Source organism: Poeciliopsis prolifica, unplaced genomic scaffold (genome assembly GCF_027474105.1).
Source record: "Poeciliopsis prolifica strain line A6 unplaced genomic scaffold, Auburn_PproV2 SCAFFOLD019, whole genome shotgun sequence".
NCBI classification, from domain to species: Eukaryota; Metazoa; Chordata; class Actinopteri; order Cyprinodontiformes; family Poeciliidae; genus Poeciliopsis; species Poeciliopsis prolifica.
The window spans coordinates 1,660,732-1,686,253 of NW_026562394.1; the positions used below are offsets into that span (position 1 = coordinate 1,660,732).

The 25,522-nt window shown below is 37.8% G+C and overlaps 1 protein-coding gene across 4 annotated transcripts in view; it reads right to left on the minus strand.

Moving 5' to 3' along the window:
- Positions 1–25,522, minus strand: part of nrg2a (neuregulin 2a) — an 84,208-nt gene that overhangs the window by 11,919 nt on the left and 46,767 nt on the right. The window contains exons 4-6 of one of the 4 annotated variants that reach the window (XM_055043590.1): positions 8,419–8,481; positions 6,593–6,713; positions 2,150–2,208 (exon numbers count right to left, since the gene is read on the minus strand). In XM_055043590.1, the coding sequence (XP_054899565.1) occupies positions 2,150–2,208; positions 6,593–6,713; positions 8,419–8,481 (243 nt within the window). Of the gene's footprint in view, positions 1–2,149; positions 2,209–2,582; positions 2,660–6,592; positions 6,714–8,418; positions 8,482–25,522 lie in introns of all 4 variants that reach the window. The other 3 variants (XM_055043592.1, XM_055043591.1, XM_055043593.1) reach the window with 3 other exon arrangements.

The window sequence follows — 25,522 nt, forward strand, 5'->3', positions numbered from 1 at the left end:
CATCTTTGCTTAAAATTGAAATTTGCACTTTTTTTTTCCACAATCACATGCAAAGTTTGTGGCTACAATGCGACCAAACATGGAAGTGTTCAATAAATGTGAATAAAGTCACTTTATTAAGACTCATAGCAACTCGTCTTTTATCTTTTGGTCTCTCTTTACGCTGACAAGATGTTGTCAGCGTATAAGGAATAAAGCAAAGAAAGGCTGGCCCGTCTCCAAACGACCACACAACAAGAGGAAATAGACGCCAATCTTCACGCAAACGAAGAGCTGCACCAAAGTGAGTGAGTGTCGGAAAAAACACAATACTTTGCCAAAAGACAAGTAATTTCACCATAGTGCATTGCTGCTTAGTGTGAGGTTAAATTACTTGTAGTTAGGACTGAGAAGAAAGACAATGGGGGAGAGATGGGCTGGTTGCAGTTCATTCTCTGCCAACATACAACAAACAGCAAATGCGAGTTGAGTCTCTGTAATCAGCAGACAGATTAACAAGATCAGATGCACTCACTGCTATGTACTTCAAATTGAAACTGTATGATCTTGCAAACACATGATCGTGTATGTGTTTGCATGAACATGCAAAGCAGGAGTTGTTTTTTTTTTTAACAGAAAGGAATCTTGTTTTTATCATTGTAGTAAATGTAAGAATTTTTCTGTAGCTGTATGTTTTTGTAACAGTAATGCAGCATCACTTCTTAACATTGTTGAATACTTTTGTGATACTGAAAGCACTTCAGTGGCTTTAAATGCAGACAGACTGAAGGAGAAGCTTGTCTCCAGACTGCTTTTATAGGAAAATGCCTGGAGGCAGGATCCGTCCAGGGGAGTTCTCAGCAGCTCTTCCACTAATTTTGGGATAATCTTTCAGTTGATGGCTGTCTTAGCCAATGTCGCCATTAAATATTAAATATTAAATTTTAGATATTAAAATGCATCATTTCCAGAGTTGCAACACCTTATAGTTTTTGTTATGTGAAAATGTGTCATTTTCCCCTCCACTTCACACTTTTTCCTGTTGATTTAGCACATAAAATTCCAAAAATTACATTTATGTTTGCAGATGCGACATGACAAAATGAGAAGAGTTAAATATTTTGCAAGGCACTTTGTGCAATGGGGCTCTTCCAATTATGAGCACCATTTTGTTGCTTTTTTTCTGAAGTGCTGCATGTTAGCAGATACAAACCCCTAAACCTCCCCCCCAAAAAACAACTAGCTGTATTTTTTAATGATGGAGCCTGAACCTTTTATTTTCTCAGAATGGCTGTAATTGAGGAACTCAGCATGCGATCAACTGGTCTGAAAGTGAAACGAGCAAGGGCTTCTTGTCACAGCTTGAAGGGATGTGATGCTTGGCTTTCAGATGCATGCAGCTAACATTAGTCAAGAATTAAACAAGTCTTGGGAAGCGTTCTGTCACGTTGGTTCATGTTGCATCTGACAATGCAGCTAATTACGATTGTAAATCGAATGGAATTCTTTGAGAGACATTATGCAGTAGAGAGGTAGTGTTTCCTCTTTCATTTGGCTGGAACACACTGAACATAAACTTGCCTTTTCATTGATAAGTTTTGTCCATTAATGCAGATCTAGTTCTGCATTAATGGACTGTCTCAGGTAATATTGCACAAGCTTGCATGTCTGCAACTGGTTGCATAAGGAGGTGTGTTTTAGCATTTATCCTGCCGGTGTTGATACATGCAGCTCATTATGTACAAACAATTATGTTTCAGGCAGCATCTAAAACAAAATCACTTCACTTCACAACAGGTTGCAGGCAAATCTACCATGGGAGAGCACGTGCAAAGCTCTTTGAGCTACAGGGGAAGCATACACACACACACACACACACACCCCCACACACACACACACACACACACACACACACACACACACACACACACACACACACACACACACACCACACACACACACAACACACACACACACACAGAATCACATGCTGACCAAACACAGAAACACGCTCTACTAATCTGTGCCAGCTTATGAATGAGTCATCAAAGGAGACACAGATATAATTATTAGGTAAGAACAGGAAATGAGTGCAGTCTCTCTACACCCAGAGTACATGCATCACACGAGGACAGTCTGACACAGAGACAGAAGAGACAAGTTGACATACGGTAGAAACTGGCCATAACGTAGGTTTGACAGCGATCACCAGTAAAGTCATTTGGACACCTGATGGGAAGAAAGCCAAAGGAACAGAGGGAGGAGATCAGTGAGGAAAAAAAGGAGGAAAATAGAGGGACAGTGGAGTGAAAAGGAAGAACATGTGTAAGAAAAAAAAGGGTAGAATTCGGGGGGAGGGGTGGGAGAGAGGGAGAGAGACACAGAATTAGAACAACAGCAAAACTACAGACAGCAAAAGCAGAGTGTTCCCCATGGACGAAACCACTGTGTGCATGGTGCTGTGCACAGCCCATTGCGAAGTTGACCTAAGAGGGAAGAAGAGAAGGAGAAAGAGCAAGACGGTCGGGGTGACAGAAGTCCACTGGAAGAATCCAGGGACAACTGCATCTCTGTTCTCAGCTGCTCATATCAGGTGGACATACGTTTATTAGGATAGGGCATGTACGACCGCTGGGCCAAGGTCTGTGAGCATCGAGGACCAGTGTATCTGGGTGGACAACTGGGAAAGAGCAGACATGTGTTATGAAAAAAAGAAAACACAGGGAGTGGGGTGCATTTTTAAATTTCAAGGCATTCATTCGTGCAGGATAACATGTCATGTACAGAAAAGAGAGGGGCTCTCAATATTATATCCAGTTTTAAAGCCAGGCTTTTGAGACCTAAAAGGTGACATTATTTTAAAAAATATATATCATTCAAGAATTTTTTCACATTTTTGATGTGACAATGACAGTAGAAACTATTAGAAGAAAAAATGAATAAATAAGCAGCTGCAGGATTTTCTGCCATGTGTTAGTTGTGTTCTACGTGTAACAAAAGTCTCCTAATTTTCACACTTGTTGTTTGAAAGCATGAGATTGCAAAATAATTTGCAGTCTTGGCTAAAATTTCCCATAAACTCGTGGTCGGCTGTAACTAAGCTGAACTAAAGAACTGAGTTGCTAAATCAAAACACGTTTTTGGCATAAAAATAATTTAAAGAAAGAGTTAAACTGAGATACAAATAGTAAAACATGGTAGTGGAGTTTTCATACGTTTTACAAATGCAGCTGGATTTTTTTGAAAGTTGCATGTTCAAAGATGTTCATTTTCAGGCCATGGAAAAAAGCATATTCCTTCTAAACATAAAAAATACACTTATAGAAAATGTATACATTGATGAAACCCAGTCAGTGGTGATGGATAGAGGCTTTTTTTCTTACAAGGAAACCAAAATTCCAAATTAAACTTTTTTTCCTGATAGTAACATTATCATGGTCTGACTTTTTTCATCACAAAAACTCGACACCTATAAAAGGGTCCATTAGAGCCTCTGCATATAAATAATGCATTACAAAATAATCAACAAATGGCAATTATGAAATAAAAGCTGGTTTTTGATAGTCCCCAGTTTGCCCCATGCAAGTCTTCATCCATAAATCTACTGAAGGAAACCTGTGCAACAAAGCTGAAAATAGATTAATGAGGTTTTCCTTTGTAAAGCCTCTTGGAATCCCAGTAGCTGTACTCACAACCTGCAAATGTGAGAGTTTTATTATTATAACAACAAATCAGACAAAAGTAAACTCTAAATTTTTCACTGGAATTTGTGAAAACATAGATGCTTCCTAATATTGGACTGTTTATTTTACATGATTTATGATGATAGCATGTAGCTTAATGTTTTTGTAACTGAAAACAGACTATCTCCAGGATCAAGGGTGTTGACCATACTTCCTCATTATAATCCCATTAGGATTAGGCAGTGGGCCTTTCAAAGGGCCACCAACATTTTACCGACAAGTAATACAAGACTGGCCAATCCAAGAAAACTTTGCTGAAAGTTAAAAAGAAACACCCTGATGAGTAATTGAGAAAAAATTAGAAGAGAAAACAGAGTTCTGGGATGGGACCAAAACCAAACTTGTTACATGCAGAACAAAATAAGCAAATTAGCATGGGTTTGGACTTGTCTGGGAGGATCTGCTGTTTGCAGATATTTCAGTCCCAGAGTGAGGTAGAAATATGTACACTTATTTATTATTTTTTATTTTTTTGTTCTAATAGATCTGAAACTTATTTTGGAAGAAAAAGCAAGACAAGGGTGACTGCACAAATGTGTTAATTTGTGTCCAGCTCACTGTAGAGAGCTGAACCTGAGAGTAAAGCCTTTTGAGTCACATTTATAGATTACAAATACAGCCATATCCCTTAAGCATAAATGTGGCATGAGGCTGCCACCTAAATGTTTCACAACTTGATAATGGATCTGTCTGCTGTGCTGAGCTTCATTATGCTGTCTGTTCACTAATGCACAGCTGGATTTATACTAAAATTAAACTTAACATATTTGGATATATGTTTACTTAACATGTAATTTTTGAAAGTAACTGATTGGTCTATTTAGGGCTGTCAGAGTGTGATAGCTGCACTTTTCAAAGATTTTATTTTAAAACTCTCTGAAAACTATTTATCCATTTCCTTCCACTTTGTAATTATGCAGTAATTTCTGTTAACCTGTCACAACATGTAAAAAAAAGTTTTTGCCAGTGATTGTATGATCAAGTCCTCTTGGCAAAATCTGACCATCTTTGTTTCTACTGCATATAAAAAAAATATCATGTTTAACAGTTAAAAATATTCTTGTTGATTCTGTTTGTTTTACATTCTTTGTAATCTTATTTATTTTTCTGTTTATATATACATGTGATTATACATAAATATATTTAGTTTATTAATTAACCTCACTTTTTCAAAACTTGTACATGCATGAAAAGCAGATGGGTGTAAAAAAACAGACTTGTTGTCTGCATGATGGTTTGGCCTCTCAGTTATAAACAAAGGGAAACCAGGTCGGTATCCAGTGAAATGGCAGTGGGACAACAAATTGCTGCAGGCCTTCCCTGCATTATCCATCGTTTCTGGACCTATGACCCCGCCGTGAGTGAATTAGCTGCAGCGGCTGAGTTATTGCAGCCTCTGATTTGTACACGGTGTATCAAAATTCTGTTGCAGCCGTGTCCTCGCTGGTTGTTTAGACGCTCTTTCTCTGGTCGACTTGGCAGCAGAACCTTGCTAATATTTCGACTTTACATCAAACCGACTGACAGACTTATGTGACAGTTTGTTCTCCCAAAAAAATCAGCATTTTAATGCCTGACAACCTTTGGAGGGAGATTAATTTGTTTTCTGATATTAGTTTCTACTTTATAAAGTCAAACTAGCAATATCATATTCACTGACTGTTTTTGTTTTTCATAAAAATTTGGAACAGTTTGCATTGTTCTTTCTGAAGCAAAGATGTGTAAATTTTCTCAGATTTTAAATAGATATTGCATGCAACTCACAATGGATTGTGAGTTGTTCATAAACTAGAAGTAATAAAAATCAGCAATTTTTCCAAGTATGAAGGCTAGAATCATTTCATAGTTTGTAACTTTACAACCACAAGCGTTTGTGTTTTTTTTTTTGGAGAGGGAGATTTTAGGTGGTAAACCAATATATTGTAATGTACAATATTCAGTAACGGAGAAGTGCAAGTAAAATTGCATCTAATAGAATATCTTTTTACTTCAAAATCTGAAAATAAGAAGCATGCGATTGCATCTAGTCACATTACGCAAATATAGATAAACAAAAACCTAAATTAAAATCACAGTCTTGACAGCAAAACTTCATCACAGAATTGGCAAATAGTTTTGGAGTGCTTTTTTAAAGGTACTGTGACAGATTACAAGATATCCAGCCAAGGTTAACCAACTCAGAACCTGAAATTAGAAATGTATTAAAGTTCAGAGAAAACATTTGAGGATCACCTGAACGACTAAACAGCTGCTCAAAAATAAAAATGTCTGACGAAAACAAATAGAAAACTCCTTGTTTATGTTCTCCTACACACCATCCTTACTAATGTTTCTTGACTGTAAGCATCAGACAAACTCAAATCTAAACGTCAGAGGAAGAGAAAAATGGTTGTTTCTTAGAAAACGTCAACCCGTTTTCCACTTAAAAAGCAATGATACTGAGTTAAACACATCCTTGCACACTGGCCTTGATCCCTTCTGTCAAATGTAAGCAATGATTGTATTTATCTCATTGGAGGCCTCGAACAGGCATAAATATTTGCTCACTACTAAACCAGTGACTCATGACATTTTAAAAGGGCTTTTAATGTGCAGCTCTTCTCTACACTAAACAAAACTTAAAAGAGTAAGCACACCGCCTCACTTCATTATTAGCATTAAAATACACAACAGGTGGCAGATTAGAGGAACTGAGTTTTTTTTCCCCCCACTTGATGTGTAACTATTGCTGCTGAAAGAAAACTGCAGCATAATGATGAAAACAATTTTTAATACGGTGCTAGAATGTTATTATACAGCAAAACATCTTGTAAAGATCAAACTCTGACAATAAAAACAGGGAATCCCAATATCACTGGAAGAAAACTCACTTGCAGGAAGTCTTATTTATACCAGGGATGAAGTAACAGTCGCCGCCATTCACACAGTAGGTCTTCTCTTTGTCAGTGCATTTTCTGGAATGGCCTGAGCCTGGAGATAGCGTTGTGGTTACTAGTAAAAAAAGAACGAAAAGAAACAAAAGACAACATTAAAACTTGTTACGATGTGCAAAAAGTCAGGCAATGCAGACACCAGGATAGAAAAGGAAAATCGAAGAGTTCTTTAGGAAATAATTGTGTATTTTCTGCAAAAAAAAAAATACTCATGATAAATCTATCACAAGTACAAAGTCAAATAAGAACTAAGAATTTGTCGATTTTTTGACCAGAAATAATAATCTTTAAATATTTAAATAAAAAATTATTTAGTTTAATTAACCAGAAACTCCACTCATGTTGGCAAAGATGTGAGCAAAGCCTTTAACCTGTGACACGTTGTATTTATGTCCTAGGGAAACATGGCATGAATGGATAATTATTACATTTCTCAAAACTTGAAATTAGGTCTCAAGTTTTCAAGACCTGAAATCCGGTTTGCTATAAATAAAGATAGCTCCCTAAGTCTACTGATTACCACGGTCTCAACCAAATCACTGCCTCTCATTTCCACAGCATTCAGGTCATTGCACCACTATATTCTCCAACAAACACCTCCACAAAACTTACCATCTCACCTGCATGTGGAAGAGGAATAATGGAAAAAGCTTTTGAAACTCAGACAGCAACACCCTTCAAACTCAGATTTGCCCTTGCTGTTTACCAAGTCCCAAAACCAAAGATCTCTTGATATGTTTTACTGGGTTCTTCAGAAATAATTCTATCTAGAATTGCTTCCCCAAGTCTTGTTGGTTGATTCTCAAGAAAAAACTCCCATCTGGCAGCAAGATAACCAACCTTTTCGTCCAAAATGTGTGTAGACTTCATGGTACCTCCCAAACGTTAAAGTTATGCTTAGCTCAGGTTTCCATCCTCGAAATAATGGTAAAAATTAACAACTCAGTCAGGAAATGGAAGTCACAATTAGGTTCGAAACCAATTCTAATCCTTATTCAATTTTTACCGTTGATCGAACATGCACATAAATCCCAGGCCAACATACATGTAGTTCACCAGCATATGGACTGAAAGATGTGGAACTAAACTACTTCACCCCTCCAAGGAACCATTGAACTATATTAACAAGCATAAAAGAACTCCAGACCCAAAATACTAACTTGGCCAAAAGGCATGGTTTTCCGCAAAAGACTTCCTCTTCAAGTACTATTACACAATATTCAAGGTGCCTTAATAAAATCCAATGTCAGTCCCACTGCTGTCTATTTGCTTTTTGTCCAAACCTAAGAGTATGACCTTCCGTTTGCCCAAAATCAAGCAGAGATGACTCCATGATCACCAGCTGCACGGCTTCTTCACCATCTGGATCTTCTTCGCCACCAAGAGGCATCTGTTAAGGCAGGGTGCCAGCAGATCTGGGGTCCATGACTTCTGCTGGCTCCTTTCTCACATCCCTGTGTAATCTCTGTATCAGGAAAGGAATGATGCAGTTCTGTTGCTCTCTATGTCACTAGTCTACTAGTATACCTTTGTGTATACTTGTCTTCCAGTAGAAACCAAAATGAGTTTCTTCTTTTGCTTTCTCTGAAGTTACTTCCTCGGAAATCGTCCAAGTTTTTCAAAGGATTAGACAAACAAACCTGGAACACCTACCTCCATGAGCATCCTCCTCCAAAGCTGACCTTCTTGTTCTCATCAGTCTAACCTTTCTGTCTCCCATTAACCAAAGACTTTCATACTTGTACATTATTCCATGTACTCACCTGTTCCTTTTGTCCTTTCTGTAGTGGTGCTGCAAGAGAAGTTGCTCATTGTACAATCCACGTCTGAAAGATAAAAAAACCAGTGTTTTACAACAAGTATAATAAATTTATTAACATGTCTGAGTGACTCTGCATGTGAGTTAAAAAAAGATACAATCAAAATGACATAGAAAAGAATAGAGTTGAAAAATGTCTTGGTTGCGCTAATTTTAGAGTAGATGTAAGAGTGGTTTGGGTGGTAGAGCAGGTTTGCTGTAGGTCTGGAGGTTCCCGGGAACCCAGTTCCCTCCGTTCCCGGGTTGTCAGGCCGGGCATCCAACATTAAACCTCTCCCAAGTCTGTGTGCACGCAGCTGTAGACAGTGGTTTGGCTGTACTGTGGAATTAGGTGCCAAAAAGGAAAATATTGTTGATACTACAGCCAACAAAAATGGTAATATCAATTAATTAAATTGAATGCTGGAAAGTTAAATTTATGCTACTGTGACTTATTTTAAGGCTTTTACTCACATTTATTTGTGGTGACAAAAGCATAAAGGCTGCTGTATTTTTATGAAGCTGAATTCTTTTTCTTTATAGTCACCAAAAGGTTACCGTAATGCAATCTCAAGTCAAAATATGAATAAAAGATATGAGTAATGGCCATGCTTAGTCTTTCTTTAAATATGCACTTCTGGGACAGTTTTATCAGAGTGATAGTCCTGTATATCAACAAGTATTTTGTGATTTACTTATAAACCACACTTTTATCTCCAAAAGGACTCTTTGATGCTCAGCTTCAGATGTAATTGTGTCTCTAAGCAGTGTTGACTCTATCTCAAGAAGCTTCTACGAAGAAAGATAAATATTTCCCTGACATAATGTAGGAGTTGTTTATGCACTGACTCAATTCGTTGGAATGGCCCAAAATGTCATGTATCTGAACTTAATCCCCTTTCCTCTGAGCTGACATAACATGCCTTGGATGAAGTCTGCTTATCAAAACACAGGGACAGGTAAAACATGGCAGGATTGGGCTTGAGGAGAGAGGGTTGTGCTTTGCATGTCAGATGCTGACATGCGATTGTGCCTGAAGTGAGATGCTGCAGTTTGCTGGTGGAGATACAAACGCTTTGCACTGAGAAAAAAATGTCAATAGATCCAATATATCTGTAGTCTGATACTCATGTCGTGCAAAGTGCTGTGACAAGAAATCGCTCAAGGAATTTCTTCAGCGAGGCCTCTGGGTTTGTTTGCCTCCGCGGCGAGGTTTCACAACTCTTGCTTCTCGTTCACTATTATTTCAAGAAGGTAGAGATGTTTTGCTTTGACAAAAAACTAGAAAGGTTTGTTCTTCTGCTACTAACAAGGTAAATCAATGCTAAATCATTGCTCTTGTTTCTAGTCAGAAAACATAACTTTTATAAAAATTTAAAATGCAAGAGCATACATGATGAAAGTACAATTGTCTGGAAAAGGAATAAGAAATTTCTACTCAACTCTCAAAATGCAGTGCAGGCCACACTGAAAGAATCTCAGGTTTAACTCCAATAAACACCCACCCAAATAATAAACCAAGATATACGTTTACGGCAGGTTTAATCTGATTAGATTAGTTAATGTGTGATTCATGGCCAACATCTCAGCTGCAACTGGATTACATGTCTAAACTCCTAAGCTTCACTGTCACCCATATTCCAGGGTTTAACAAAACACAATAATATTTTCATACCAGCACACCCCTCAGCATTATCCGCTGCCACTTCCATGGGAAAACATTTTCAGCTTCAGCAGCAGATCAGAGCGAACTTCACTTTCACCTGACTCATTCAGTTTGCGTCCTGCCAGGTAAAACTCCTGATGAAAAGATCAGGTAAGGACTGCGGTACCTCAAAGGACTGCACGCACCCTCCAATGCTAAAAATGGAAAGCTTTCCTAGGGGTTTGGCTCTAAAATGTGTTAGTGGAAAGACTGTAAAACAAGCTGGGTGAATCACTAAACAGAGCAGCAGCTGTTGATGTTGGGATGGGGCAAACTAAAAGAGAGGGGGGGAGTAACACAGTTTTCATAAAGTTTCAAAGTTGTTTGAAGAGTTGCTCCTTCCTATCATATTGCTGCACACTGCCAGTCAGCTGCCTGACAGAAGCCTCCCATACTGCCTTTGTCGTTTACAAGGAAGAAAAATAAAACTTTGTCTGATTATAACTGACTGTCGGATCAACTCAAGCTGTCTGCCAAAACAATTTCTAGTTGAGTTTGTTATACTTATACTGCTGTAGTAAAATGAGAATGACCAGATGTTACATTATAATACTTTTAAAATATTCTGCCATTCATTTGTAAGTGTAATTAAAATAGCAATATTTTAACTACTGAAGTCTATTATTTTGTAGTGAATAACAATTCTTCAGCTGCTAACAGTATGGGAAAAGTTTTACTTTAAAATGTGATCAGGGTACAGCAGCCAAGCTTACTTTAGTCACAGATGAATAAACATCATCCCTATTATTTTCTGTAAAATAACACCAGCTGTGTTTGGTGCAGTGATCCTTTATTGAATTTATTCCACTCAAACGTGGCAAGATGTTTGACTGACATGCAACAATCGTTTATTGACACAAGACAAAGGGTTGATGGATGGATATATATAACTAAGAGGAAAAACTGGTTCAAGCATTATACCCTGTGGCACTCAAAAAGCAGCCCGAATGAGTGGAAAAATATTAGAAAAAATAGTTGAAACCATTTGTAGACATGGTTTAAATGTGTCTAAAAACAGACTAGTGCCGTTTTCTTAATGTCTGCAGCACATCTGAACATTTCTAAAGGAAGAGATAACATAACCATGGAACTGATTTCCATTTTTGTGCTTCTTCGTGCTCAGCAATATTTGTTGACAAATCCTATCAAATCCAATCACTTTGGTACATTACAGGTATTTCCTTTAGACACAAAAACCCAGAGTGTCTTAAAACAAACTGCTCAACTCAGTCCCTTTCTTTGGTTGGCATTAACTCTGGTGATAACTGTAAGGAACATTATTATTATTATTGGATATTAGGCAGGTTATAATTCACTTGATGGTCATTTAAAATCTAAACATGAAGTTCAAAATCAATACATTGTAAAAATGAAGATTAGAGGCTAAAGTAAGGCTAACAGTTTTTTTTTTTTTTTAGCAAACGTCCTTAAAATGGGAACCTTTGCTAAACAGTTATAGCAGCAGGCTGGTCTTGTGTTGACATCCAGCTGAGTACTTGCAGGTGGAGCCCACACATCTACGCTCAGTACACAGGATTCATTTAGCCAAACAACAAATCCCATCTGTTTGTCTTCAAGGGCTTTTTCTAAGAAGCAGAAGCGTGGCTTTACCCTCCTAACAGTGCAATGAAAAGAAAAAAAAATCTTCCTAGGCAATCCAAGAACTCCACAAAAAAACAACACACAATTTTTTTATGTGCTTAAGTTTGATATAGTCTGATATCAGAGTTTGTAAGTATGATTTTGCAATTAATCAAACAGTGTCTACTTCTGTGGGGGTTAAATATCAAGCTTAGTTATGCATTTGGTTTGAAATGTTCAAATAGCTTTTCTACTAATAATTTGTTCATAAATGCACTCTACATAATTAATAAAAGTCAACAAATAATTATAGATCGACATGTGTGAAAGTTGTAAATAGAAACAACGTATCTATGAAAATTAAGATATTGTACATTTTTCAGCCCTCACCGATGTAAATATACATTTTCACTTAATGTAACGGTAAAAATTAGTATTATTATATGTAATGTTTATGGCATTACACAGGAAGAAATCCAGGGTTTCTAATTTGTTCTGCTCTCTCTCCCCTTTTTACTTTAACACTGAAGCTTGACAAAAATAAAGGGCTAGTTTTAGCATGTTCTCACATGAATTAAGAGATCTCTAAATATAAAATTCAGTGAAAATATCCATAAAATAAAAGAACCATGTTGACCAGGAAACGATCAAAGTGATCACTTCTACATGAAGATTTAATGCACAGATAGAAATTCTCCTGAGAAACAAATAACTGTTACCCACAGTGACAAATGATTTTGTCACTGTGGGTTGCAGAAGCACCGATGAAAGCTAAGAAAAAAAAAATCTGTCCACTTTATTCAGAAAACTTACAACACATTAAGTATCCTCTGGGTCTTACCTAATCAAATGAAGGTCTTTTTTTTTATTGTTGTGCAACCCAGCGTGTCTCATCCAACCACAACTGAAAAAGGGGCACATGTTTGGAATAAAACCATCTCTGGGACTGATGTTTTGCAATTAGTCTGTATTGCATGTCATAAACAAAGCTGTTTTTCTTCCTAACTACTTTTTTTTTTTTTTTTTTTTTGACGCATTTTCTTTTGGCGCAAGACAAAATATGGTAAGATTACAAGAACTACGTCATTTGTTCGCAGCCAAGTTAAATCACTTGGAAAGCCCATAATTAGGCTAACAATAAAAACCTCATTAAGGGTGTAAAAAAAAAAAAGATGAAGTTTTCCTCTTTATCAATAAAAAATGTTTGGATATGTTCGAGCATTTCAGTTTTTCTTATTTCCTTTACACAAAAAATTTTTTCTTACTACTCGGGGCAATCAGTGATCCGAATGACGCGACTGCAGAAATGCTACAGATGAGGCTACTGATTTCTAACATGACTTCCTATACACCATCCCTTTGTGTTCTAATTTGTTTGTGCTGATGTTTGTTCAGGCTCAACAACATTTTAGCTTGAGATTAAACATTATGATAAAGCCTAAGTATGTATTGAATCGTTTAGAGATTAACATTAACACATCACCAGAGCATCTCATCTAAATGTGATGCAGCAAAACGTACGCTATCACTGAAATCAGTGACTTGACAGAACATTTTGACCAGATTTTCATCACAGACTGAATATTCTTTCAGAGTTGTTGTAATCTCACAACGCACCAGATTCATCCCGTCTGCCAGTGCATTTATTTTCTGTGACCATAACAGATATTGTTTTCCTAAAATGCTCATTCATACTTTTTTTTTTCTACAAATTTTTTGGCAGTAAGTGTGTGAAAAACATTTTCCAGAATTATACCGGCTCACTTATTTTCAATATGTTGTGATGGTTCGGTTCACAACTTAAAGAAGAGCTTCATTTTTCACGCTGAGTAAACTCAGCTTACGTACACATTCATAACCTGTGAGATAGACGCAATGTGGGTTTATAATGTTGAGCAGTTATTCTGTTTTATGTGTGTGTTTGGATTTCTTTAATTGCGTTCAGTCACATCGCTTTTACATCAGACGAGTGTTTGTCTTGAGAGGAAGATTAGGTTTAAGTGGGTTAAATCTTTCTCAAAATAATGTCTGAACATGAAGCAAGTGAAAATAATCACAGTGAAAGCACATATTTTACTTACAACACCTTTAGTCTTATTGCATTCCTTTATTCTTTTCATTCAGCCACTGCTAATAAATAGCACTAGATTCTTGATGGTGGGTTTGATATTCTTTACATTATTTTTTTATAATGCAGTGAAGGTTTTATTTTTTTATGTACGTAATTTGGCAAAGTTTGTAGCTCTAAAATATACAACTTTTAATGTGTTTGGTAAATCGGGTGCATATTTTATTTCTGGTGTTTGAATGTGCTCATCCAGTTTAGATCAATTTTTTTTATAATACAGCAAAAGTGAGCCACCGACAGAACATGTCTTTTTAAAAAAGTGAGAAATTGACTCCACTATTGTGTATCAATTGTACAGTGGTTATCTGCACAATTTATTTATACAAATAAATACTTCAAATGTAATATGATGTTCAATATTTGTAGAACAGGATAATTGTCATCATCAATAGGCGACAACAAAAATGATCTTAGTTCAGTGGCAAAACCAATGCAAAGTCTCAGCTTTAGCCAATAACTTAGAGATGATTTTGGGTAATTATGAAAAACTTCATTCTTTGAAAAAATAATTCATGGCTTTAAAGCTTTCCTCCAAAAATATCCAGACTATTGCAGAGTCAATGCTCTATTGAATTGTGAGTTCCTTTAGATCTCAATAGTGACTAATTGTTTAAGTGACCTAGTAAGAATGTTAAACAATACTGCTTTAGGAATGACTCTAAACCCTTATTTTTAAAGCATTTTTGTGAGGTATAGTTCAGGGTTTTTAAAATAAACTTCCTCTGAAACCTTCAACTTGTTTGTCAGTTCCCAACCTGAGTAACTGAAATGAAATGAACCCTTTTAACGTTTTTTTCTCTGACATCCAATTAATTTATATGTAGCTCCCAATGATGTAGAAACTAGTCACATTGAATCATTGGTTTCTAAACTTCGGAGTTTCTTGACGATCTGTGTTTTGTAGAGTAAATAGTTCAGCTTCATTCCACATATTGCTCTTTAGGCACCTTCTGAAGTTAAAGAGACCAGGGTTTAGGTATGTTCATTAATTCTTGGCCGAACGTTGGGGACAATTCCCTGTGACCCCAAGCAGGAGATTGGCTGCCGGGCTGATGAGGGTTGAAGTAAGAGGATTTTTTCCTGTGTTGTTTATATGCACTCGTGTAGCCAAGGTTTTGATAAGTTTGCTTGGTTTCTTAACCTTGCGTTTCAGTTTTCCATAGCAGTATAGCCCGGGGGTTTGAATGTGAAGAGAGCTGAGAAGAGGTTTCCTCCTGAGTTAGTGAGAGCCACAGTGTTTAGGCATCAGCTTTTGCCACTGACTTTGATTAATCCTTCATGGCCCAAGAACTGAAAAGGAAAAGCTGGGGGTGCAAGCCGGACCATCTGGAAACCTTCATAAACATGCCTGTCTTTCCACGCTCTCCAAAGGATTCTAGGAAAATCGTAAAAGTGAAAAGAGAGGTCCCTTTTGCACGTTTCTTTTTTTTCCTTCTCCTGAGGCACCCTCTGCATATGCAGCAAACAGAAAACTGTTTGCACCGAATCGTAGCCCTGAACCGCACCTCACAGTCCAACCCATTTATCCAGAATTGTGTAATGAAATCAGTTTTCAGTTTGGCCCGACTATGGTGCAAAGTTATACACATGTTCTGCTAATTCATGACAAATGTTGATAATTTTCTTCAGCTTTGCTTAATCTGTTTTACTTCTGTGGAGCGCTGTTGAACAGAAAAGCATCTCAAAGCAAGAGACAGAATGTGAATCTGCGCAGGGCGAACGTCAAGGCAGTTATTTAAACACTGCTGGACCAGCATCCATCTGGACTTTGTTACGGCTTTTTTACTTTTGCTCTTAAAAGCAATGTTGTCAAGATAAAACATATAAATCATGTCTCTGATTCAGGAGTAAATCACAGTCGCAAGAGAACAGTCCACAGGCCTTCATTCAGACATTCAGCTTCGAGCTGCAAAAACATACAGAGGCGAGATCCAGTAAATCTCCACCACAATTAAAACAAAAAACTAATATTGTTGGTGGACTGTGAAAATCAGATGGAAGAATGTTATAAAATGCCACAAGTACAGAATGTTAAACATATAAATAAAGAGGGTGATGGTACCTGTTATCCCTGTCACCCATACATGCTTTTCCACAACTCACTTTTATGAACCAGGAAAAAAAAATCCGTTTCCCCCTCTTCAGACTCACACACCCTTCACCTCCCTTCACCTCCTTACTTCTTGGCAGAGAACGTCTGACATGTCTCCTGTTACAGCTGGGACCAGGATCTTTCAACTTAGGTCCAGTTCAAGTTGCAAGTATTCTTGCTACACTTTTGCGCGCCGCATGTTCTTTTATGCTATTGTGCAAAGACTGTCTTCTCTAAATGGACTTAATACAGTGAACCTGATAGGTTGGCAGCACAAAAGACCAAAGTGGGAAGTCTGCCTTTGGTTGAATATAAAGTCGTTGACAGCTTGGTCTGATGTGGTTGCAGAGGATGTGCAAAGAGTTTTAGATGTAAGTTTGTGGGCTTAAGTTCTGTGGTTTAAGCAAAGTACATGAAATAAAGGGAACAAAATGACTCCATTTATCCAGCTGAACACAAATTAAACATGAAACAAAGCAAAAGATGAAGTAGAAGGTTACACGAAGGCTCTTTATGTTTTAGATATTAGCAAGCACTGACATTTTTATGTATCAATATGAACGCTGACGCATAAAACATGTTTATATTTCCAGATTCGGAATTACAACATATGTTGACAGAAGCTGAAACCAAGATAAAGCTGTCGCCAAAGTAAGATTAATAATAAAAAAAACAGAAACAAATAAAAAGGTAGCCTAAAAGAAAGCACAAGATACAGACTGAATGCTTGGAAGACGACAGAAGAGAAAAGATGGTGTGTTGACACGATCAGAAGGAAAATATCAAAGCGTGCCAAAACTAACAAAAACCAAATACCGTACGTAGAGTTTAACCACACCCAATCAATAGCTGCATCCAGCATCTGTGCCTTCAAGCGAGGGAGATTTCATGTCAAATAACCAGAGGAATTAAATTACTATTTACTCTCAGTGTGCAGTATGAAAAAAAAAACCTTTATGAGTAAGAGTTTCTTTAAAGCTTCTTTCCAATAGAAAATTATCCACAATTCAAACACCTCTGAAATGAAAACAGGAATGTTTAGAAAATGAACAAAATGGAGCCTGCCCGCAACATTAATCTACCACCCACTCGTCAGTAAGACCACCACAACCAGTGTGTCTTCTTTTATATTCGTGTCTCCTATTACCATTTTTCAGTCACATAGCTGATATGCCTGGTCTTGTCTGCCTCAATCGTCTTAACGCTAAAGTGTAATCAAAGAGCAACCTAGTATGTGATTGCACAACAGCTGTTCAGGCACTGCAAGGAAACAAAGTGCGTCTTTGGCAGGGCAGGAAATGGCACGACACACACGCGGGCGCTGCGATGGCTGCTGTCGGACACCAGTTTGAGAGCATTTGGCAACTAATGGCCAAACTGTGTTTTCTGCAGCTCAGTTCCAGGCAGGTTTGCTCTCTGCTTGGTCATTTCTGTTGTTCAAACTATTTGCACATTTGAAATGTTGAAATATTAAAAAAATAAAAGAAAATGAATGCAGCTTTCACTCTTCTCTGGTTGAGAAATAAAGCTCCTGAGCAAGAAGTGGTGAACATATTTCTTTTGGAGCGTCCTTCTTTTCAGTCCTGGAGGGACTCTGAAGACCCAGTTGGGAAAGATTTGAAACACAAATTCACTGATGTGGAAAGGTAAAATCTAGCACTGACCACTGACCCTGAGGACCTTCTCTGATCCACTCTAGAACCTCTAAATTTGCCAACATCTTTGGTCAAAGCCCCCCGACAGGGCAGAGCTTCTGATAGTTATGTCAACAAAGTAGATTTGCAGCCATAAGGTGACACATTTGAACTTAAGGGGCAAATGGTAAGTTGTGTGGAAATTCCTTCAGCATGTGTAGAATACAATGTGTCACTCAGCAAGATGATGATGTTTTTACCTCCACACTTTTAGTTTTAAGTCTTAACCAAGGTTAGCTGAAGGTGACTCAAGTAAAAGGTAACAGGCAACGTAGACACTTTTGTTGTAGCTCTGTATTGGTCAAAATAAAATTACATACTGCAGCTTTAATCAACTAATTTTTCAAACACCACACTTCAGTCTTCTTGCTCATACTAGGTAATTTCTTGCTAAAGAGAACGTTTGATGATGAGGACAAAATGCCAAAATGATATCTGTAGAAGATTTAGATTTTTTTTTTGTCTCGACCCAGAAGCAGATTTCTGATATCTCTGTAAAGACAATAAAAATGTAAAATTAATTTAAAAAATTTTATGAAAACTTTTATTGGATTTATTAAAATATGCCATGGGAAAAATATTTACACACTTTTCAAAAATCAAAAGCAAGAGCTTTATTGGTGTTGCAGCAATGAAACTGTTTTTAAAATTTCCACCATTATTTTCACAATTTATCTGTGGTGGGTTAGCTGGGTCACTCGAAAATATTGCCTCCAGTCAGTAGCCTATAAACATGTTGATAAAATTAAAACTTCACTTTAAATCTGAATATCAACTACGAAGTTAACTACGAATAGGGAATATGAATAGAGATCCCAAAGTCAGCAAGTGTGATGCTCTTTTTACTGAGAAGTAGATTTAGTGAGCTGAAAGGAACCCCTTTAACCCGTACTCCAAATTTGGGTCTCATACTCACAGTTATTGTAATGGCCAGCTGTTCAGACCAAAGATTTTCCCACAGCTTTTCCCCGAAAGCCAAAAAGCACTCAGCCTATTTGTACACAGCCTATGTATATTTCAGTGTATGTGTGCGTGTGTGAATACAGCCCTCTTATGCCTATAAACACACTTGCATACACACACCACCCACACTTGTCTTACACCCTGAAAACAGGTCAGGTAGCAAGGGTATTTGTTAGGCTTTTGGGCCTCTGTATACTACACGTCGACTTCACCGTGAGTGTATCGCAGTTTCATCCTCAAGTCGTGCCTTAACACTTAAAACGTGGATAGCGTAAACTTACAGGTACCCACTACTCATAGAAAATCCCGGAGCAAAACCTTGCTCACCTTAACAAACGTGATGTGATGATAAGTACAGGTGCCAAATCATCAATGAACGGAAACAGCATGATGGAGTAATGGGAGGTTTAGGATAACAGGCATCTGTGGCAACTCAACTACAACACTGAGCTGCTCAGACTTAAGCAATGGAATGGAATGGTAAGTATATGTTCCCCTGGTGCATAAAGAAAATGTTAAAAAGCACAAAGACACAGAATTAGTCATGCCTCGTTCTAAAAAATGCAAGGTAACAGGAGGAGCCTTGATTTTGTTTGATGTGAGTGAACAATAGTTTTCTGGCAAGCCCCTTTTCAATGTTCTTGCTCTGTTCACAAAACATCCAAGCAACTGCGAATTATTACAGCCTCAGTACAAACAAGCCTTTATGATGCAATGAAACATTTTAGGCCATAATTCTCCTCTTTGAAAACAGTAACAAACACGCCTGTGTTTGTTAGTTATTTGGCAAGTTAAAACAGAACCCAGAGCACAGCCAGCCACAGCTGGGGTCACCAGCAGAGACAAGACCACCAGGACAGCTGACAGGGGGCTGAGAGGGATTTTTTTTTATTATGCTATCAAATTAAGGCCCTGATACATTCTGTCCAGGAGTAGTGGAAGAGTTAACAAAGCCCCTGCACACAGCGAAAACCTTGTGTCACCTCCTGCTCACATCACTCAGCTTTCAAGTATAACAGCTGCTTCCTCCTGCATTCATAGCCATATCCTCATCCATTCAAACTGATGGCTTAACTGACCCATATAACACACAGAGATTGCTGGATATCTTATGAAATGAGACGTGCTCTGATTATTTATAACATTAGAAATGACCAGATGAAACTAAACTGAGAGAGAAAAAAAAGTCTGAGGGAAACATTTGGAAGTTGCTTTATTCTGTTTGTCCAGTTATGCTTCTTAAGCCAATTCAACATATAAAGACTATGATCAGAAGAAGGATACACCACATTAAAGTGCTTAATTATTTTTTATTAGTCAAACCTTACTAGTTGTTTCTCAGAATAACCTGGAACGCATCAAAGAAGAAGCACAAAAATGGAAAATATTTCAGTTTCTTGAAGGAGGTTTAACCCAATTCAGGGTCTTAGAATTCCAGTTTTTGTGTTTTTATTGGGTTATGTTGCTGGTCTATCTATCATGTTCCACTTAAGGTAGAAGGAACATTATACCCAGGAGGAAGAGGAAGCATTCTTATACAGTAATCCCTCTACCATCATGTTTCCCATGAGGATGATATAACTTTTAGCTTTCTGCCACTTCTGGATAACTTCTGAATGTAAATTGTCGTGCTGGATTTTGCTAAAAAATATTTAGAGTAGAGGTGGCTGAATACATAAACATAAAAACGCATTATTTAGATTTTTATTTGTAAAAGGAGAAAGAAATTCAAAAACATTTTTCTTTCACTTTGCAGTCTTCACTTCAAAACACAATATTTATGAGAAGTTTTGAAGACTTTGCATTTTTAAGGTCAAAGTTTAAGATCAAGTCAACTTAGTTTAAGTCTGCCAAAGACATACTATAACAATCGTATGTCAGGCTGTAGCATGAACTGTCAGGCTACAGCGTAATTGCATGATTTGTGCTTATGATACTGGAGGTGTTCATCTGCTCAAAACATAAATTTTTCCACTTACTCTCGATCCTCCCACACTTCTGGACACTGACCAGATTTCCAGAAAGGCTCAAACAGTAAACAAAAACAAACGCCAGCGTGGGTGAAATGGCAGGATTTGAGAACCCCTCGAGAAAAAAAAGGGCTTGAACTCTGATAAGTGCAACCTGTCAAGTCTCCATTGGAAACAAACCACCGAAGGTCAGTGAGCTGCTGCTATGGATAATATCCTTGACGCAGCTTGCTTTGATAATCACATAAAACTAAATATGGTAAAAATGTTCTTTTAGAAGCTTGTTATTTTTCGTCCTAAATGCTCAGATCATAATCAGTTCCATTCATTTCTATGTATTCAACAAAGTAAAGATAGTCAGGAGGATTCTAAAGGTAAAGTGATTCATGTAAAAACAATATTTTTGTTGCGATGTTGTCAGTTAGATTACTTCCATCCTGGACCGGACACTGGCTCTGTGTATAGATTCCAACTAAAAAAGACCTGGGATTCAGGCACAAACAGGAATTCTTATTCACAACTCAAGACTTAGGATTATTTGGAAAAAGTGGGCATGACTAATAGTGCAGCAGCTACATCCACAGAGCTTGATGAGGTGTTCTCTGGTGGGCTGTAAATACAAATCATTTGGCAGATGTGAAGAGTTGCTCTTCTTAGATATAGGCGGTCCAGTTGCTGCTGCTTCTTCTTACACACAGCGATCAATACAATTGACTGGCTTACGACAAGGCCACAACTAACATCCTTTAGCGTCATTGGAGTCCAGTTTATCTTGTTTGCGTGGTACAAGTGAGTAAGTTTTGTTTTGCGCACGCAGGCTAAAGGGTGACATAGTAGATACGAAGGAAGTTGTTGTTTATCCCAGTCAAAGTGCTTACAGTTTCGCTTACGTAAAACAGATCTTCAGATTTACTGGAAGAAAACAGAAAAAAATTAAGTTTTGGTTTTGCCTGATGACAAACGTTATTCCTGTATACGGTTTAATCATGTTACACAAAAACATTCCAGAATTTCAACAATAAACCCTAGAATAAAATTAAACTGTGACGCATGTATGATGTTAGATCACATAGTGAGCATGCCAAATAAACCAAACTGTGGTGTGGAGAAGATGCTAAAGAGCTTTCTTCCACTTAACCGTAAAACTATTAAAACTATTAACTAAACTATTGATATTGTGAATTAGTTAATCATTACTTCAGGTCTCGGAGGGAAAACATACATGTGCATATCTGTGTATGTATGTATTTGACTGGGGGTAAAGAGGAGGGTCCCGGTGCGTGCAAATTGTTTCTAGTGGGCCTCAGCATGACTACTGAGGTTGGAGCAATCATATGTTCAGCTGTGATTTCCATCAACACATTCCTGGACACTCACACAGCCTCTCTGTGGAGCAGCGTGCAGCACCCCCCAAGGATGTGACCTGCAGCCTGCAGACACATGGCTGCCTTGCAAGCGCTTATCACAACACGGCGGCCTGCAGGATAAATGGAGGCCTTAATCTGAAGCCACGTGGAAACAAGCAAACTCTGACTGCTGCTGCCTCTCAAAGCTAGCCCTGTAGAAAACAGTTGATGATATACTACACCGCGCTGCAGAGGGCCAGCAGGTCTCACCATGCCAGACTGATTACAGGGTAGAGGTCAGACCACATGGACAACAAATGGTCCCGGGCGTCTACACTGGGGGTCGTGGATGAAGTTTAAGCCAGCACTTGCTAAATGGCAGCAATTGTTACTGAGATGTCTGGAGAGGACAAACAAAGTTCCATTTACCTGAAAGGAAAAGTATTTCTAATGTACTCTGTCAACAGCATATGGTGTTTTATAGTTTAATGAAAGAAACTATAAAGAAAACCAATTAAATCTTTAGAGAGCATAAATGATAGAAGGTTGTCAGACCTGAGTTTTATCTCATTTTTTAAGTTAAAATATTTCAAACTAAAATGTTACATATTCAAGAGATATATTGCTACACTCAAAGATCTACACTTCCCCAACATTTGAATATTACACTTAGTTAGAAGTTTAAAGTTGGGAGGGACTTTTGAGGCATGTGAGTTCTTGTGAAATATGAAAGAAATGTGTCCTTGTCTCCGTGTGACCTTGTGACCTTGCATGAAAGGATTTCTTCCTTTTTGCAAAATCCTTAAAATCACAACTGGATGGACTACTGGAGAAAAGAAATTTTGAACCAATATCAAACTGTGAAGGTGTATTATTACACTTCCCAGAGATTATTTAGTCCTATTGTTTGGGATCACAATAAATAGCAATTTGAACAATAACATCAAAGATCTTTAGTAAACAGAAAACAAACTATCCACTTTAAAATAAGTTTTTTTACTTGCTGTTGGTCTTCTACATCTAAGAGGATGTGTTCAATTTTCTACTAACTCATTAAAACACGATATCTAAACTACTGCTGATAGGGAATGACTGATAATAATAAGGGACCTAATTTCAAATGAATAAACAGGGTTTCCTCCAATGTATCATAAACCTGGCGGGTCGCCAGGCTGTACTTGGCCCCGACAGGCTAAGCATTGCTGGTTTTTATGGAAAAAAAAAAGAATAATTGCTTAAAATAGCTTATTTTATAGACCAGTGAACCTGGATTGCATGCGTCTTTGCTTTGGCCAAGTTTAAAAGCAATCGGTGGTAACTGTAAGTTACTGAGATCTATTGGTGAACAAACACAGTTCAAATTCAAAGATCAAACTCACAGCATTAGGCTCTCACTTTTAACAACAATTAATCTAATTACAAAAAAATATTCTTTGCACTTTTACAAAGATTTTTGTGAAATCTTAAATTGAATTCCTTTAATACATCTATGCTGAAATCAGTAAATCAAATGTAACAGTATTGAGATTCTCAATAAACAGATGATAAAATTCAGCGTCTGTGGTTTGTGTTAAAATGTTAAAATTTATAGGGCCTCTGAAGGACTGGGGGGCCTAAATCAGCTGCTTAGTTCATATATGCTTTGGGTCTGTTACAAATGTGAACAGTGTCAATTGTGTTTTTAGATCCACTGGCTAATTGGGAGTCAACAATAACTTCCAGCAACGTATAATTACCAATTCACATTTTACATTCAATGTCAACTTAACATGTTCTAATACAAAAACACGATGGACCGCCCACTGGGAAAAACCTGGAATAAATGCAGCCAAAACTGTACCTTTACATACACAAACACATAAAAAAACAAGAAACTCAAATACTTATCTCAGCCATCTGTGTAGAATAGTCAGTAACTGGCACTTAATCACTGTATGTTTCTCTTCCACTCGTCCAACAGAGAGGCATGAGCAAAATCCCCACACAAGTCCAATCAATCAATATTATTGGCAAACTCCATCCGCTGGCATGAAGCCGCTGCGTGCCTTCAAATGCTGAGATGGGGTTCACTCTGAGGAAAACTGGCATGTTTTTCTTGTCCGAGGCAGACTTGGTTACATTTGTCTTGCTGCATAAATATTGTTACAGTGGCCAGCTGTAAAGTGTTGTATCAGTGAAAACGTCTTATATGTTTTTAGTTAAAAGCTTCTGCACCAAAATCCAGCTATCACTTTCACTTTTGGGAATTTGTTTAGGCAACTCAGATGTCATCACCCTTCAGTGCTACCCAGACATGCTGATAAAAATGTTTTTGCTATATTTACCATGCCAGAGACATGTTAGTTTACTGCCTAAAACCTTTGCAAAAATTCATGAACATATATTTCTGGAATATCTATCAAATATGGAAGTAAAAAAACACACACAAATGCTTGTCTGGGAAAGTCTGTGCATTTTGCAAAAGTAGATTGTGGTGGCCTGGATTCACCATGTGGTGGAGCTGAGTGCTGGTTTTAGGCAGCATGCAGGCACAGCCATGTGCTACACTGTAGGTAACGCTGTGAGTCCAACTGATGCTGCTGCACCAAGCGGCTTCAAAATTTAACTGTGATTTCTTTTTCTTTTAATAAAATAAAAGATTTTTAACTATTTCTTTTTGCTCAGGTTTGGCTAAAACACACAACACACTCTGAAAAGAGGAACACTGTTGCACCCTAATGCAGACATCAGATACAGCAGGAAGAAGAAGGGGAAAAGCTTGCAACCGCTGACTGCACTGTAACACATCTTCCTCCTCTTCACTTTTTTTCCCCTTGCTCTGCTATTCTCCTTCCACAAGTAATATATATCTTTCTTGCTCTTACTAATAGCTTTGTCTGTTTTCTGTCATGCATTCCCTCGTTTTACATGTTTCCCCCTCCCTTTATCCACACTCTGTTCTTCTTCTTCTTTTGCTCCCCCTGTCCATCTACATCTGCACCCCCTTCCCTCCTTTCGCTCTCCCTCACTTGAAGGCACACATACACAGATAATACTGCAGCTACATGCTGCTTTGGCAACATACTGCAGCAGGAAAGCGCGCTTCACTGCAGTCCTTTAACACAACAGCCGGTTTTCTCCTGACCCAATAGGATGGAAAGAAACTCCCTTCATCAATTACGTGTCGTCTTTAATAAAACCATGCTTTTATCTTCCAACAAACCTTTCCTTGATCGCATTTCTTTAACGGCAATGTGTCATTTTCCCTAAACAACTACCTTAAGCCTTGTAACCACATGTTGGAATAACAGCGACATTCCTCTTTAAAGAAATACAATATTTAGCCACAACACAGTGAAAAAAATCTTTTGTTACAGTAGAACCAGAGATAAGTTTAGGCACATTGTGGACATTTTGTCCATGAGGATGATATGCTGAAAGCAGAAAAAAATGGCTAAGGATTACAGGGGAGACTTTTGCAACAGCCAAAATTTGATGCCTGAAGAGCTGAGTCATAGCATCTCAACATCTGCAGCTGTTGTGGGATGTTTCCGGCCTGCGAATGCCGGGGCTTACCTAAAGCCATCGAAAGAAGAAGATTTTTGTTTAAG